The sequence below is a fragment of the Ruditapes philippinarum genome, unplaced genomic scaffold (genome assembly GCF_026571515.1).
Source record: "Ruditapes philippinarum isolate M1 unplaced genomic scaffold, ASM2657151v2 ctg3217_1_1_1_1, whole genome shotgun sequence".
NCBI classification, from domain to species: domain Eukaryota; kingdom Metazoa; phylum Mollusca; class Bivalvia; order Venerida; family Veneridae; genus Ruditapes; species Ruditapes philippinarum.
The window spans coordinates 43,562-58,181 of record NW_026854318.1 but is presented as its reverse complement, the minus strand read 5'-3'; the positions used below and the strand labels follow the sequence as shown (position 1 = coordinate 58,181).

The window sequence follows — 14,620 nt, the reverse complement described above, 5'->3', positions numbered from 1 at the left end:
AACATAACAAAATCACATTGCTGTGAATATATTTTTGTTCTCATAAGCGTTGGACTGAGTTTAATTCAAAGACATTACAATAAAAGCCAAAATAAACAATATAAGTAGATAAATAAGGAAATAGTATTGTCAATTTTGATTTTAACTAACAAAGGATAAATATTTTCTGATTTAGCAATTGCAGCAAAAGCAAATAGTGTTAATGATTTAATTCAAAATCTCAATTTAATTACATTTCCCGATCCATGCATTTTCTAACACATTCAAGCACATGTTTGCATTATATGAAATATCAAGATATTATGGAATATAAAAAATAATATATCAAATTATTAATTAGCACATACAACTATTGCAGTAACGACCCTCGAAACCATGGTCACAAGGGCAAAGGAAATCGTGAAGAACTTCAAAACATTGACCGTGCACACACGGGTTGGTCGCGCAGTGTTTCGTTTCTGTAAGGGAAATAATATGTGTATTCAGGCATGTAATATTAGAGCAGTTTAAAACATAATTCATCATTAATGTAAACAATCTTATCAAAACATCATAGTATTTTGTATCATATGAACAAGAAAGGCAATAAGATGACGACGAGTTGAATTTGTGATTCATCGTTGGAGTTGTGATTACAATCAGATCTTTAATCAGATAATCTTAACTGTCCATTACCTCAAAGTAAGTACTATTTATCACAAACTTTATGTTTAGTTAAAGATAAAGATATTGCATATGTTTGACGTCAAAGTGTATTATCCAGGTAATGAACACAAACACTTTATTTCTATAGTATAAATTATCTTATAAGTTTTGTCGTATGTTTTACCACAGTTATAATTTGCACATGATTCAACTCTGTCATGTGACCCAAGACAATATTGCCCATAAGGTGAAGGAGGAGGATTCGAACACGACCTCGATTGAGACCTAATTCCTCCGCCACAAGTTGCGCTGCATGAACTCCATGACGTCCAGTCACTCCAACCACCATCTGTAAAATATGATAAGCGTAATAAACAATGAAAGTATATACATGTATATTGATATATACAAAAAAATGAAAACAATATATATTCGTTTTATTGGTTTCCTAGCAAAACATTGTCCGTTTTTTATTTTGCTTTGCGAACAACTAATCGCTAATTATTGATAAACTTTTTTAGAATTTTTACTTTCAAACAATTAGATTTAATTTTATTATTAAATACACACTTGCACAAGGAGCTGGCATACACAGTTGTGTTTCAGACCTGTCTCCGAAACAATGATTTCCAGCAAGACTTGGAGGCGGATTAGAGCAAGTCCTTGTACGACGTTGCAAGCCCATGCCACATGATACTGAACACGTTCCCCACTGTGACCATACGCTCCATCCACTATGAACTGTAAATCAAGCAATACAAATAGGATAGTTATAATCATTGAATAAGTTTTCTAATTTCAAAGCAAAGAATAATTTTACTTGTATATTAAAAAGTGTTTTTTTTTAAAGAAATTACATCGGTTTGGAGTGTTGATGCGTAGGAATTGACCACGAAGGCCGTAGGCCTGAGCGGTTAATTTTTTCGCATCAAAACGACAAAACAGGTGTTTAATAGCCGATATACACCTCTCAGGCCAATGTTATTTTGATTCTAATACGATAAAATAAGGAAGACCACTAATGTTATTTTTACAAGCGGAAATAACTTCCGGTGCCGATTTTTGTATAACGCTGTTCGATCTTCGCACCCTACCATTGCGAAGATAAAGAAATTATTAAACAAAACAAATAATATGAAGAAACGTTATTTTATTAAGTTTTCATCAATAAAAACTTACGTCGTATAGTGTTTACATCAGTGTCCCATTTATCATTCTTGTATGTATAAAATAACGTCAGCTTGTTTATGAATGAGTTGTTTACATTATTACGTCGCTTATGGATTGGCGCTGTTTTGTCAAAATATTTATGAATCAAATATGTGGCGTTAGTGTATGTGAGTTATTATTTCGGTATTTTATGAAAAGAAAACATTATAAGAACTGAAAAAATAGATAAAAATATTGTTGCTTTAAAAGGCTTTGTAAACTATATAATCGAGGGTGAAAACATTACCGCCGCATATACAAGTAGTCCCTAACCAGTGTTTATTGGCAGTTTTAACACCAATTTTTTCCTTCTTTGTCTATAGGGACAAAATCACGTGGAGTGATATAATTTTTTTTATGTGGCAGTTTTCCGGATTATAGCTTAAACAGGCTATGAAAAGTAAATAATTAGACCTGGACACTGTTGTTTGTGGCATCCTCTCGTGTCACTTCCACTTCCAACACAATCGAGACCGCCATGCTTTGGTGCCGGATTTGTGCAAGTCCTGGTTCGAGTCTGGTGTCCATTTTCACAGGTTACGTCACATGTGCTCCAAGACGACCATAAAGTCCAGTTGCCGTCAACTGTATATGGATATTAGCGAGAGGAAAACATTTCTACCTAGCAACAGTCTTACTATAAAGATTTTTTCGTCACTTAATTAACCAATTAAATGATAATATCATCTGCTATAACTACATAACTATGCATGTTTTATGTTATTAAACCATTTTATATTTCTTTATATTGCAGTATCTGCTCTTTGCTTAACTAGATAATAATTAAAGATATACCTTTTGCAAATTTTGCACCTCGAACTAGATAATTGTTTAATGGTCAGCCAACTTATAATCCGATTTCCGATTGTAAGTCAACAATTTGATAGAATTTTGCAGAAAAAAGTACAGTCTCTAGATTTTGTAAGATAATCATGCTACTGTAAGCTAATACCTGTATTCATACATATCTGTAATCATGTATGAATTGTTCATTTACACCCTATTGCAACATGTGTATAGGGTTTATGATAACCAGTCAGCCAGCGTTAAAGTCAGACCATCAAAATTTATTTGAAAGTAGCACAAAAAGTTCATACCAACATCACAAAGTTCACAAAAGCTTGGGCATACATTTCGTGCGTGCGGAATATCACTACATATACTGAATACAGAGTTCATTCTTGCACAATCCACAGATTCATCATCCATACACACCTTAGCTAAAACATTACATACAATTGTATCAGTAATTGTACCAATTTATTGACAGTCGTCTTACAGTAGTGGACCGAAATAATGTTCAATCCTATGAAATGGTATAAATGGTTAATCATTATTTGAAAACTTTGTTTAAAATAATTGATATATGTAAGATATTTTGAAGCATTTGTGCTGATAGAACTACGTTAATTAAAATAATGATTAAAAAGATGGATTGTGTTTAGACAATCCTATATAAATATTAACTTTAATGTCGTTAAACTAATAGTGGTTACATGCATCATTTATTCTTTATATACAGTAGTTGAAATTTAACCTAAAGTGTTATTTTTACAAGCCTGAAATCAATCTTTTAATGTTGTACATTGAAACAAAGAGCAACTGATATTTATTAACGGTCATTTGAAATGCTGATGTTCGTCGGGGTATTAAAGTTTTAAAAAGTTTTCTTAGTTTTAGATATGAATAAATTCGTGTATAAACATGTGGTTATACTTACTGTCGGTATTGTGACATAGGGCGGTATTGCAATGATCAGTGGAACAGCATTCGAAACACGTTGATGCTTTCCTAGCAACAACACTTCGACCAACTATTGTAGAAACGGCAGCATGTGAATCACATCTCTAAAATGTTTCAAACAAAATAAATTGATACATTCAAAACTTTCTTTTTAAAATTCTATTTGAGCGGATCTGTAAAATTTAATCATCATTTGCTCAGTCATAACAGGAAAATACCATTACTTATACAAGTCAATGTTATGCTTCCAAACAAATATTGCTATGGTACATATCTCTCCATGAGCATGCTTCCTCCAGCATAATTAAAATTCTCAAGACTATTGACTACAGTTGATGTGAAACGTTTCTGCCGTATGTGTGCAGTATTGTGTCTTTATGATGAATATTGACTATCAAATGATGTTTAGTCCGTATTTAAGTCATATTTTCCAACAGATTAATCAAATTATTAACATAAGTGGGTTTTAGACAGAATATAGATTATGCTAAGAATAGAACTTCCACCAGAACGATTTTATTGGGTAATGAATTTTATGTATAAAGAGAACATTTACCTTATTGTCAACACAGCCAAGACTTTGTTCTCCTAGTGATACATTGCTGTAGCATGACTATAAATGTAACATTATGTAAATTATACATGAAATAAGTTATAAAATTGACAACAAAGCTCTGGAAATACTGGACATTTACATCAACATTGATTTAGCTTAAAATAGACATTCTGAATTTCTATCAGTTTATTTGGTAAAAAAATAGAATGTGTCCTTACGCCATGTATTGTTTTGCCTTTTTGGGAACGCATCATTAAAATACCCGGTCCTTGCACGCATAACAAAGGATCAAAGAAAAAATTTAAAAGGATTTAAGTTTAAGAAAATGTATTTTTCTCCTCTTAACCTGACCAACGGAACATGATCTTGTGGCATTGCATCCATCTATATTGGCAACATTTGAGCAGCTGTAACATTGAAGTGATTCTGAAAATGTCCATAAATTAGATAATTACATATTACGTTTTAGTAGCTTCCTGATGCTTCGTATTTGATTACGAGCTAGCAGCGTCGGAAAATTGATTCGGTCTCGCGTGATATCAATTTTCACACGATGCGAGTAGCAAAATATATCGCCATAGAAAGACACTACAACATAATTTTCCTTTTTATTATGTTGTTTTTTTTTGCCACGCCTTAAATGTATTTGTCCAAGTTTCCAAATACTACATAATGCACAACTAAGATTGGAACCAACTGAGAAAAATAGCCTGGTGCTTATATATATATATGGAACCTTATTCGTCACTGACATAAAATTTTCCTATTCGCTGAAGAGCATTCGGGCTTCAAAATTTGCGTGAATTTAAGGAATACCATGTATAGGTATATAATAAAACTAAACTTTAAGATTAGTAAGTAAAGGTTAAGTATTTTATTCATCATTAAAGTTTATTTTATGAATTTAAAAACAAAAAAAGAAAAAGAAATTAAAGTTTTATTTGTTTTTTGGAAATAAAATTTTAAAAAAGGCAATAACAGAAACAAACCTGCGAACCCTAAGGCCTATCAAAATCAATATATATAATGCGTCATCTGAAATTATACGCAATTCATATTATCAACTATAATCGTTAAAATCGTAGATAAAATACGACGTGTTGTTGATGTTGAACTTTCTAGGTAAGAAAATTGATTAATGCTTTATAAACAAAGTTAATGTCAAATGCTGCTTTTTCTCTCATGAGCAGTCTTTATCAAGACTAAGACTATTCATTATAATACTCGTATTAACGTTTTATGAAAATATACCCTTTTTAACAACAAGAAAACAGGTAACAAAATAGAGGACATATTGTAATCATTCTATAATATATTCAGAATATTTTTTATATTCATTTACTTCGATGATTTATTCAGAATATGATTATGTTCAATTACTTCTATTATTTATTCAGAATATAATTTATATTCAATTTCTGCTGTAATATATGTATTACTAAGTAACTACCCTCATTTTTGTCATCTTGCACTTCCTTTCAGAGGCAACAAGTTTAAGTCTTTAGGCGCAGATAACAAAGGCTGTCAATGACGTAGGTTGTGACCCTATCAGCTCTTATCATATAATACATGTAAGATAAGGTATGGCATCGAGTACATTATGTATATAATAAGGTCGATCATAAGTAGTTTTCTTAAAATTTGTTTAATGTTCACGAGTTTCAGGCTTAGTATAATGTCAGTATTTACAGATAAAAGCGATCATAAAGGACATTAAGAACTATTGCGCAATTTTGAAAGGGGTCTTCTATTTTAACCATGATTTCTATTAACTTATTTCGTCAACATATGTATATAACTTTCTCATATTCGCTATTGTTCCATAAGATAAGACATGACATACTTCTACGTCATAGACAAAGACAATGACATAGATTTCGACCTAACATTGTGCTGCTTTTTAATTAATCATGATAAAATTAGAATAAATCGAATGGAACGCCTTTGCTGCCATATTCCGTTATTCGGCTGAATAGCAGCCGAGTATTTTATGACTTTAAAATGGTCGCACGATTTACTTCAGAATGGCACGATTAATTTAGCGAGTTTTAAAATTATTGCAAAGTAAATAAAAACATTCAAATGCATATGTTTAACATTTTGGGTTGATAGGGAAACACCTTAAAACTAGGCCACCGCTCGCCCATCTATTTAAAGGAGTACTGTTTTGCATTGGACAAAACTGTATCAGCGTACTATTACATTTTTCATTTCGACATGAGTATCACTCATTTTTTTTAAATGCTCACTATTTTTGCGAAATGTTTATTTTAATTTTATGTTTTATGAATTTCTGTTTTCGCAATGTATACAATTCAATACGTTACACGCATCACGTATTCTTTATCAATATTTAGGTTGACATTTCCCTGGTTCATAATGATGCACTACGTTTAAAATAACGATATACAAGTTTTTTTTTTCAGCGTAAAGCCAGACATTTAAACCCTTATGTACATGTTGGCTTCTTTCATTATTTCACCGTTAATTATATATATTTTGTTCCTATTTATTTTATCTTGTTCAACTTTTTTAATTATTTGTTTCCGTACTTCGTCATTGCTTAATTGTATCTGAAAATTTGATATTTTTTAATATGCACACAATTTTTATCTTGATATTCTTTCAGCTATCATTTTTATCTGAAATATGCATGATATTTCATAACTCAAGCATGAACACAAGTTTTTTCGTCTATTTCGACTATTTTGGAAAGAAAGCGAATAAACCAAAACTCATACATAAAACTGAATTCAATGTCAGACAAAAGTTTTTGATATTTTTACAGATTGCAAGCATTTCTACTTTCACTTTACAGTAGAATTATAATCTATTACGTATATAGCCGATATTGTATTTTTCTAATTAAGCCAATCTAATCAATATACAAACTATATATACAGAAAACAGCTATTTCGCCAATCTAACAAAAGACCATGCCAAGCGGAAATCTCCTGCACATTTCCCTTAAGTTTAGGTCTTTGTGCCATTTTATTGTTGTACTGACGGACCGAACATACTAATGGAAAGAAAGAAATTCGCAACGAAAATCAGACAAAAGTGCCTTTAACATTTGTCTCTAGTACACACTTTATATACAGAAAGAACACATCGCCAGTCCAAAACATACAAAAACAAAAACCGACCATACCATGCGTAAATTTCCCGTACATTTTGCTTAGGATAGGGCTTTGGGCCTTATGTTGCTCTAATGAATCTCGTCCTATTTAATGGAAACAAGTATCCACGACGGAAGAAAACAAATGGTGTTTTAACGGTCGGCCGGAGAAAATTGTTTTATATTTTTTATTAATTTATATACACATTACATACAGTAAAGAAAAACAAATCACCGATCAAAAAATGTCCATGCCACGCAATAATCTCCTGGACATTTTGATTGGGTAGGGGTATTGAGCCCTTTTTTTCTGTAAAGAAGACCCTGTGAACTTATGGAAAAAAGAATACCTTTCACTTTTACGAAATAAAATATATTATGTAGTTTCATACACATCACTGCTTTAACAAAAGCACTTCTTCCATAACAACAATCATTAGATAACAAAGCAGTTTTAAAAGCTTCTGTATGTTGACACCGGTTTTGCTATTTATTCCGAAATGGTCGATTTTCGTCCAGGATCGTATTTCCTCGAATTAAACTTGTCTTCGTTAGTTTCAAAATAAACTTAAGTGCGGTCAAAATAGGTATAAACATTGAACAATTGAATTATGGTTTACAGAGATTTTTTTTTTATTTCTATTAACCATTGGGTACTTATTATTTCCTGTGTCCCTTTTTCAACTGATCAAAGTTGATGTTAGAATTTATTTCATTATGTTGTTTATGTTTTGGCATCTAACACTTTCTACATTTTTGAATTTGCTTTTGAATGCGCCATCTTCTCTTGTATATGTTTTGTATATAGAGTATATTGGCTGGGTTATGCTTAAATAATTAGATTATTTAATCATTGTGTAAAAAACATGTTATTTCACCGTTTTACCTGGTCAATTATATATAATGACAATTTTGTGGAATCGTCATTTATACATGTTATAAATGACATAAGCACAATTCAATTGATGTTGATGCTTCTCGTAAGTATGTTTGTTTTTCTAATCTATGTACTAAAGAAAAATCTTCGAAATGGCATCCTTTCGGGTGTTTCAATGGTTTTGTTTGATATATCTTGCATATCAAACAGGAATATCTACTATTTACACTGGTGCTAGAAAACCCTGTATAACACCCCAGATCGAGGCCATTATGAATGGATTGCATCCTTAAGATGACGTCATTTTCCTATTGTAAATGAAGTTACAAATTCATACCCTACTATAGGACAAAAGTACTACTTGAAACTATTAGTTTTTGTAATTTCTTTCCGAAATACGATAATTAATATTTAATATGCAAGAAAAACATCAAACACCGGTCATCGTCACGGACGGAATATCGTGCTCTCGTTAACGCCGTAATCAGTTTCCCTCGAGCTAGATATTACGGTATGTTCCAGTAGCTGGTGTAAGATCCTTATCCTATCAACGTGATGGTTTTTATTTTGGCGTCATACGCACATTGTAGACAGGCTGTTTAACTTGAGAGTTTACCTTTCATTAATTTGCTTGTCTTAAACTCGATTGATCGTTCTACACTACTGAACTTATGATATCTGATATCTTAGCTTCTAGGTAATAATTAGCCATATGCAGCATTTAAGATAATTATAATTACAGTTTTATGTCACCTTCTGTTTGTCAAATTTGGTATGCATATATAACAATCTATACCTGTTTAATTAACATCTTTTTACATTTTTTGTCTACCTATAATAAACAGTATTTTCGTAATTACAAAAATAATGTATCTTCAATGCTTTTGCAAAAATACTATGATGTAAATTCAACAGTGCATCATTTTGCAAAATAAAAATAAAAAAAAATTAGTGCAAAATTGACATTATCTATGAAGTAACACATTAAATGACACCATCAAGCTGAAATGTCCTTTTACAAAGTACAATAAAGAGTTCATTATTTGTGTAACACTCACTTCCTGTCTTCCTAATGCGGTTAAATTTCCCCGTTGATATTGTTTAATGTTTCTTCTTTATTAAAACCGTGATAACTTAAAACATTTTTACAGTTCTTTTAAAACAATATATTAACATACAACATAACTGCAAGTAATCAACAATTACTTGACATTAATTAAACTATACACATATCCAAAATCAACATCAAGCAAATTATAAAAATTGGAAAATGGTATGTAAAGATATTCATGCCATACTTTAAATTCATCGTCAATAATATTAGACTACATTGTTCTCTTCAAGTAAAAATTCACTTTAACATACACGAAAATAATAAGAAATGTTCAATAATATTTTTAGACAATTTCCTAAATATTCTGTTTTATGTAGTATCATTCATATCAATTTATTCTACTTCCACACTACTTCCATAACAATGAATTGAATGTCAGGTCAATTCTATAATCTGCTTTAAGTTTACACTTTCTTTTGCTATTTATTCCGAAATGGTGGGTTAAAGCCTAACGTTTGTTTAGGACCGTATTTCCTGATATGACATTTGTCTTCATAAGTTTCAGAACAAACAATGTGCGACACAAATAAACATAAAGCCTTTAATAGTGCTTTAACATTGAAAACTTGATTATGGTATCGAGAGATTAGATTATTTGATTTACTTAAATATGCCTTTTTATTGCAAAATAATTTTAATATTTTGTTTTTCATTCATGATTGAAAGAGTATTTCAACAGTAATGAATATTAATGCTAAAGTTCATGTTAGTTCTGTAATATTTATTTTTTATTTACTTTTCTAACTCGTTATTGGTCATACTCTTGACATCTTAACTCGAAGAAAAAACGAGTTAATGTTAGCAAGTGTTTATAATGCTGTTTAATGTATAAGCAAATACTACTCAAAAGTCCCCTTCAATGTAGATATACAATAATGAAGCCTTACATAAAATTTCTTACTTCACGCTTCTGTAAATAGTGATTTTATTATTTTTTGACGGTAATACCATTATTTATTTTTTTTTTAATTGGATAACATGAGCATTTACCCTAAAATGTAAGTTTTTATTTTCTTCATTTTCGATTAACAATACTAGTAATATTGACTGTTTATGTAAATATATCACTGATGCACTATATTATATTACATATATTCAGAATGTCCTTCAATAAGATTTTAAACATTAATTATAAATATGGTACTGAGACAATCTTTAAAGTCCTTGACGTCCCTTTATTTTTCATATTATCTATTTTATTTTTTTTGTTTTGATAACATATCTCATCAAAGGATTTTAAGGTGTGTAAGTCAGTTATAACATACGCATTTGTAATACATTTGAAACACATGTTGAAACATATAATTAATGTTCTGTTTCCGCAGTTTAACTGTTTTAATGTTTGTAAATAGTATTTTTTCTCTGTTATGTAAACTTAAAACATCGATTTGTATAAGAAATAAAAATCAAATTAATACTTGGATTAGGATTTAAAGGCTTATTGAACATTTAGGATATAATTATGAGAGTACTATAATGGCTTGAGTACAAATATTCGGAAAAAGGTTATCCCTCGGAAGCATTAAAACATCAAAATTACATGGAGCGATACTCCATTCTCAACGCTTTAAAGTGCTGGACTCAATGATCATGAATTTATCTGTCTTAACAGAAAATTATTTTATGTATTTATCTGATTTCTCAACAGATAATTTATGTGTCAAATGAAAATGAAACAAACATTCAAGAATGCGAAAAAGTGCACTTTTTTGGTTAAAACAATGTTTCGATGTAAAATAATGACAAATTTCAATAAGTTAGGACGAAAGTACAATACATTGCGTTTTAGGAAAATAAAAAAAGATTCAAAATTGAAGGGACTGAACGAAAGAAACTTTATCGTTTGTCTTACGAACTTCAAACAAAGACAGGAAAAAATCAGTTTTCTTATTATTATGTATCATGTATCCTAGGCTGAAAATGACTGTCTTTGTCACAAATTTGTTGAATTAATTAAAAGAAAACAGAATTAACAGTAGCATTCCAAAGTTTATATGAATTAATGTTTGTTCTTCCAGGAATAAACACATTATCTTAATTGCTCTCATATTTCCTTTTATTTTCAGATGTTATCCTCGACATTAACAGTTTTGTTTTTCGTGATAGTATGCTGTGGTAGGTAATTGGTTTATCGTGTATTATAAAAAGTAAAATCAAATACATTTTTGCCTTTATAATTTAGTATTTCTACAGTTATTGTACAAAAAAATTATATTGCTTGCATTTTGAAAGGAGAGTTAGATATCTTATTTCCATCTCTTTGTCATGATGCAAAAATGTGATTGGTAAATAACGGATTCCTTCTGAATAATAATGGAACTAACGTGTCTTGAATTAATTTTGAGTATACAAACATAGCGTTTAGAATTCTAAGAAAAATAATAATTTCGTTTCAGAATCAATTCAGCCTCTGTGTCCGATTGGCTGCAAATGTAAAATCATTCGATTACTGCTATGAGTGTGAAACGGGCTATTATATGCTGGAGGAGGAATGCAAGAGCTGTTCCAAAGGTTGTAAGGATTGTTCATCAAACAAAACGTGTAAAAACATGTGGCATTGGATTTTATGCTCGACATGATATTACAAATAACATTGTTTGTCAGCCATGCTCGAAAGGTTGTAAAAAATGTTCATCGGCTGACGAATGTTTAGAATGTGATACTGGTTATTTTTTCAACGGCCATTTATGTTCAAAATGTTTGAGTGGCTGTAAGACTTGCAAATCGCATTTTGTTTGCGATTTGTGTCTCCAAGAATTTCAATTAAATGGTACTAGTTGCCAGTGATGTCGTAAATGTTACTTTTTGTCTAATTCTGAATGTTCACGTTGTCAGGTCAAATGCGCAGCTTGTTCTTCACCAAATGAATGCACTGAATGTAAAAAGGGTTTTTACGGTAATTTATGCGATCAAAAATGTTCCTCAGGATGCAAGGACGATGTTTGTGACATGATCACGGGTAACTGCTCATGCAAGGGAACACATGTTGGACATTATTTTCCCAAAATTTTTTCCCGGAAATTTTGGAATTAAAAAATTTCAAAAAAATTTCCCCTGCCCAAAACAATGCAGCCTTTTAAATTTTAAAAAACCCTTGCACTATATGCCAATCCTGGGCTATTTTGGTTTTGAAGTGTAAAATGCCCAACGGGGTGGTTCTGGATAGCAATGTGATTAACATGGACAAGGTCAATTATCGAACGATGTAAGCCGTTCTTCAAATGGCCGTGTGCGCAAATGTGTAGCGGGAAATACGGTTTAACAAACTGCGAAAGAGATTGTCCTGAACAATGTCTTTTCATGTTTATCAGAAACAAGCTGCACGAATTGCCAAGAATGGGTTTTACGGCATTGACTGCCAGCTATATATGTTCAAATGAAATCTTGTATCAAACGTTGTAGTCCTGGTTCATTTATGGTCAAAAACTTGTTGAAGGTCGGTGTTATGATAACTGGCAATCTTTGTACAATCAGAAACAGAATGTCACTCATGTCAAGATGGATTTTGGGGTTATCAGCTGTACAAATAAATGTCCAAAAAATTGTTTGAATAAAAGGTGTCATATTAATCAATCATGTGTTTCGTGTATCCCAGGGTTTTATGGACAGTTCTGCACCCTTACATGCCCGCAAAATATTTTTATTTCATGTAGTTTTTTAGGTTATTGCAATAATTGTAAACACGGTTATCATGGAAATCGCTGTAACGATAGTTGTTCAAAACGTTGTTTGCAAGATTATTGTTTTATGAATGGAAATTGTGTACAATGCACTAGTGGATTTTACAGTGACAAATGTGAACACACATGTTCCCCAGAGTGTCAGAAATGCACAAACAATACATTCTGTGATTCATGCATGAATGGTTTCTTTGGACAAACGTGTAGACAAAATGCAGAGGTATTGTAAGAATAAATCTTCCCTTTTTAAATAAAAAAAGGGCTTTTTCAAAAATGTGGGAGATGGGATGTTTTGGAAAACCCAAAAGCGAGTAATGAATGCCCTTAATTGTTTAAATTTATGTAACGGGGGATAGTGGGAGTGGTTACAACGGGGTTGCCAAAAAAAGGGTTTTGGGGGAAATTTTGCGAAACTTGTCCCCATAATTGCCTCAATTTAAAAGTGTTTTGAAGAGAATGGACATGCCCGTGATGGCCGTGTTTATAAAAACCATGGGCAAAAGTTGAGGGTACAAAGGAAATTTTATTTGTTACAGTTTTTGGGAATTGTACCCGGTGGTCAATGAAAAATTTTTGCGGCACCTTTTTTACCCGGTTTGTAGTTATTTATGTATAGATCGAACGTGCCACTCTGTGACAGGAACATGTAATAAAGTATGCCAGCAGGGATACTTCGAAAACAAATGTGACAAAATATGTAGCAGGAATTGTCGCACTTTGTCATATGATATAGATACGGACTTATGTGATGTTGGTTATATATAGAGGCGTTTTCTTTAAGTCTAACAACAAACTCGTGTTACATTTATGACAGGGGATGTCCCATGTCTCAATCAATTAACTCATTATTTTTCAGTTTTTATAAAATTCGATAACTGTAACTGTTAAGTTAATAACACATTTTATATCTTTTTCATCTTTCCTGGCTAGTTGTTTCTTTAATTTTTAAAGCAGATACAGAATTACGGAGTAGGTTCGGAGATTTTCAAACAGTCGTGTAGTTATGTTTGTCATTTGCTATAATTAAGTAATAGAAAGAGGCACGTGCGATATAGGTTTAAGTATTTTTTACTATTGACTGCGACGTTGCAAATAATCTACAAGAAGGAAGAAAAAGCCACGTGATTTGTTTTTTAGGACCCTTTTTGGGGTTTAAAATTAAAGATTCTAAAATTGAAAATTTATACATTTGGCTTAAAATTGCTTTAAAAAGGGTTTCTTTTAAAAAGATTAAAGGTTTTTTTAAAGACAAAAGAAATTTTTTTGCTTTTTCATAGTTTCTATGCGTTTGTTGGAAAAAATTGGGAAAGATAAAATTTTTAGAATGAAAAAAGGCAATTTGGGTTTTTTAAAATTTAAATTTTTAAACATTTTTCTAATTTTGTTTAGGACTCAGATGTGTAGGCATTTAAACAACACCATTGACGTCGTTTAAAGCTGGCTTTTTTACTGTTTGCTTTTTATATTTGTTTTTAGTGTTTGCTTTTGATCAGAAAAAAGGGAAATTATGTTAAAGTTTTTAAGGAATGGGGTTAAAAGTTAAAAATTAAAATTAATTACATTGGGTTTAAAACCTGTTATTATTAAAAACCCTTTTCTAAATTTTTGGGGCAAAAAATTTAAAAAGTAATTTTTTTATGAAAGTCTAAAATTAAAATTTTATTTAACTTCAATTCCC

General features: G+C 31.0%; 1 protein-coding gene and 1 long non-coding RNA gene across 2 annotated transcripts; both read right to left on the bottom strand.

The window, feature by feature from the left end:
* Window positions 1–332: 332 nt before the first annotated feature.
* LOC132739782 (uncharacterized) lies at window positions 333–2,559 on the bottom strand. Its single transcript, XM_060727576.1, has 4 exons — window positions 2,269–2,559; window positions 1,216–1,386; window positions 830–994; window positions 333–458 (listed from the first exon to the last, which is right to left on the bottom strand). Exons 1-4 carry the CDS (start codon window positions 2,380–2,382, stop codon window positions 333–335), a joined length of 576 nt encoding a protein of 191 aa, XP_060583559.1. The 5' UTR covers window positions 2,383–2,559.
* Window positions 2,560–2,951: 392 nt separating this feature from the next.
* Window positions 2,952–4,451, bottom strand: LOC132739785 (uncharacterized). Its single transcript, XR_009627055.1, has 3 exons — window positions 4,154–4,451; window positions 3,575–3,701; window positions 2,952–3,074 (listed from the first exon to the last, which is right to left on the bottom strand). It is a non-coding gene; the product is annotated as an uncharacterized LOC132739785 (long non-coding RNA).
* Between the last annotated feature and the right edge of the window lie 10,169 nt (window positions 4,452–14,620).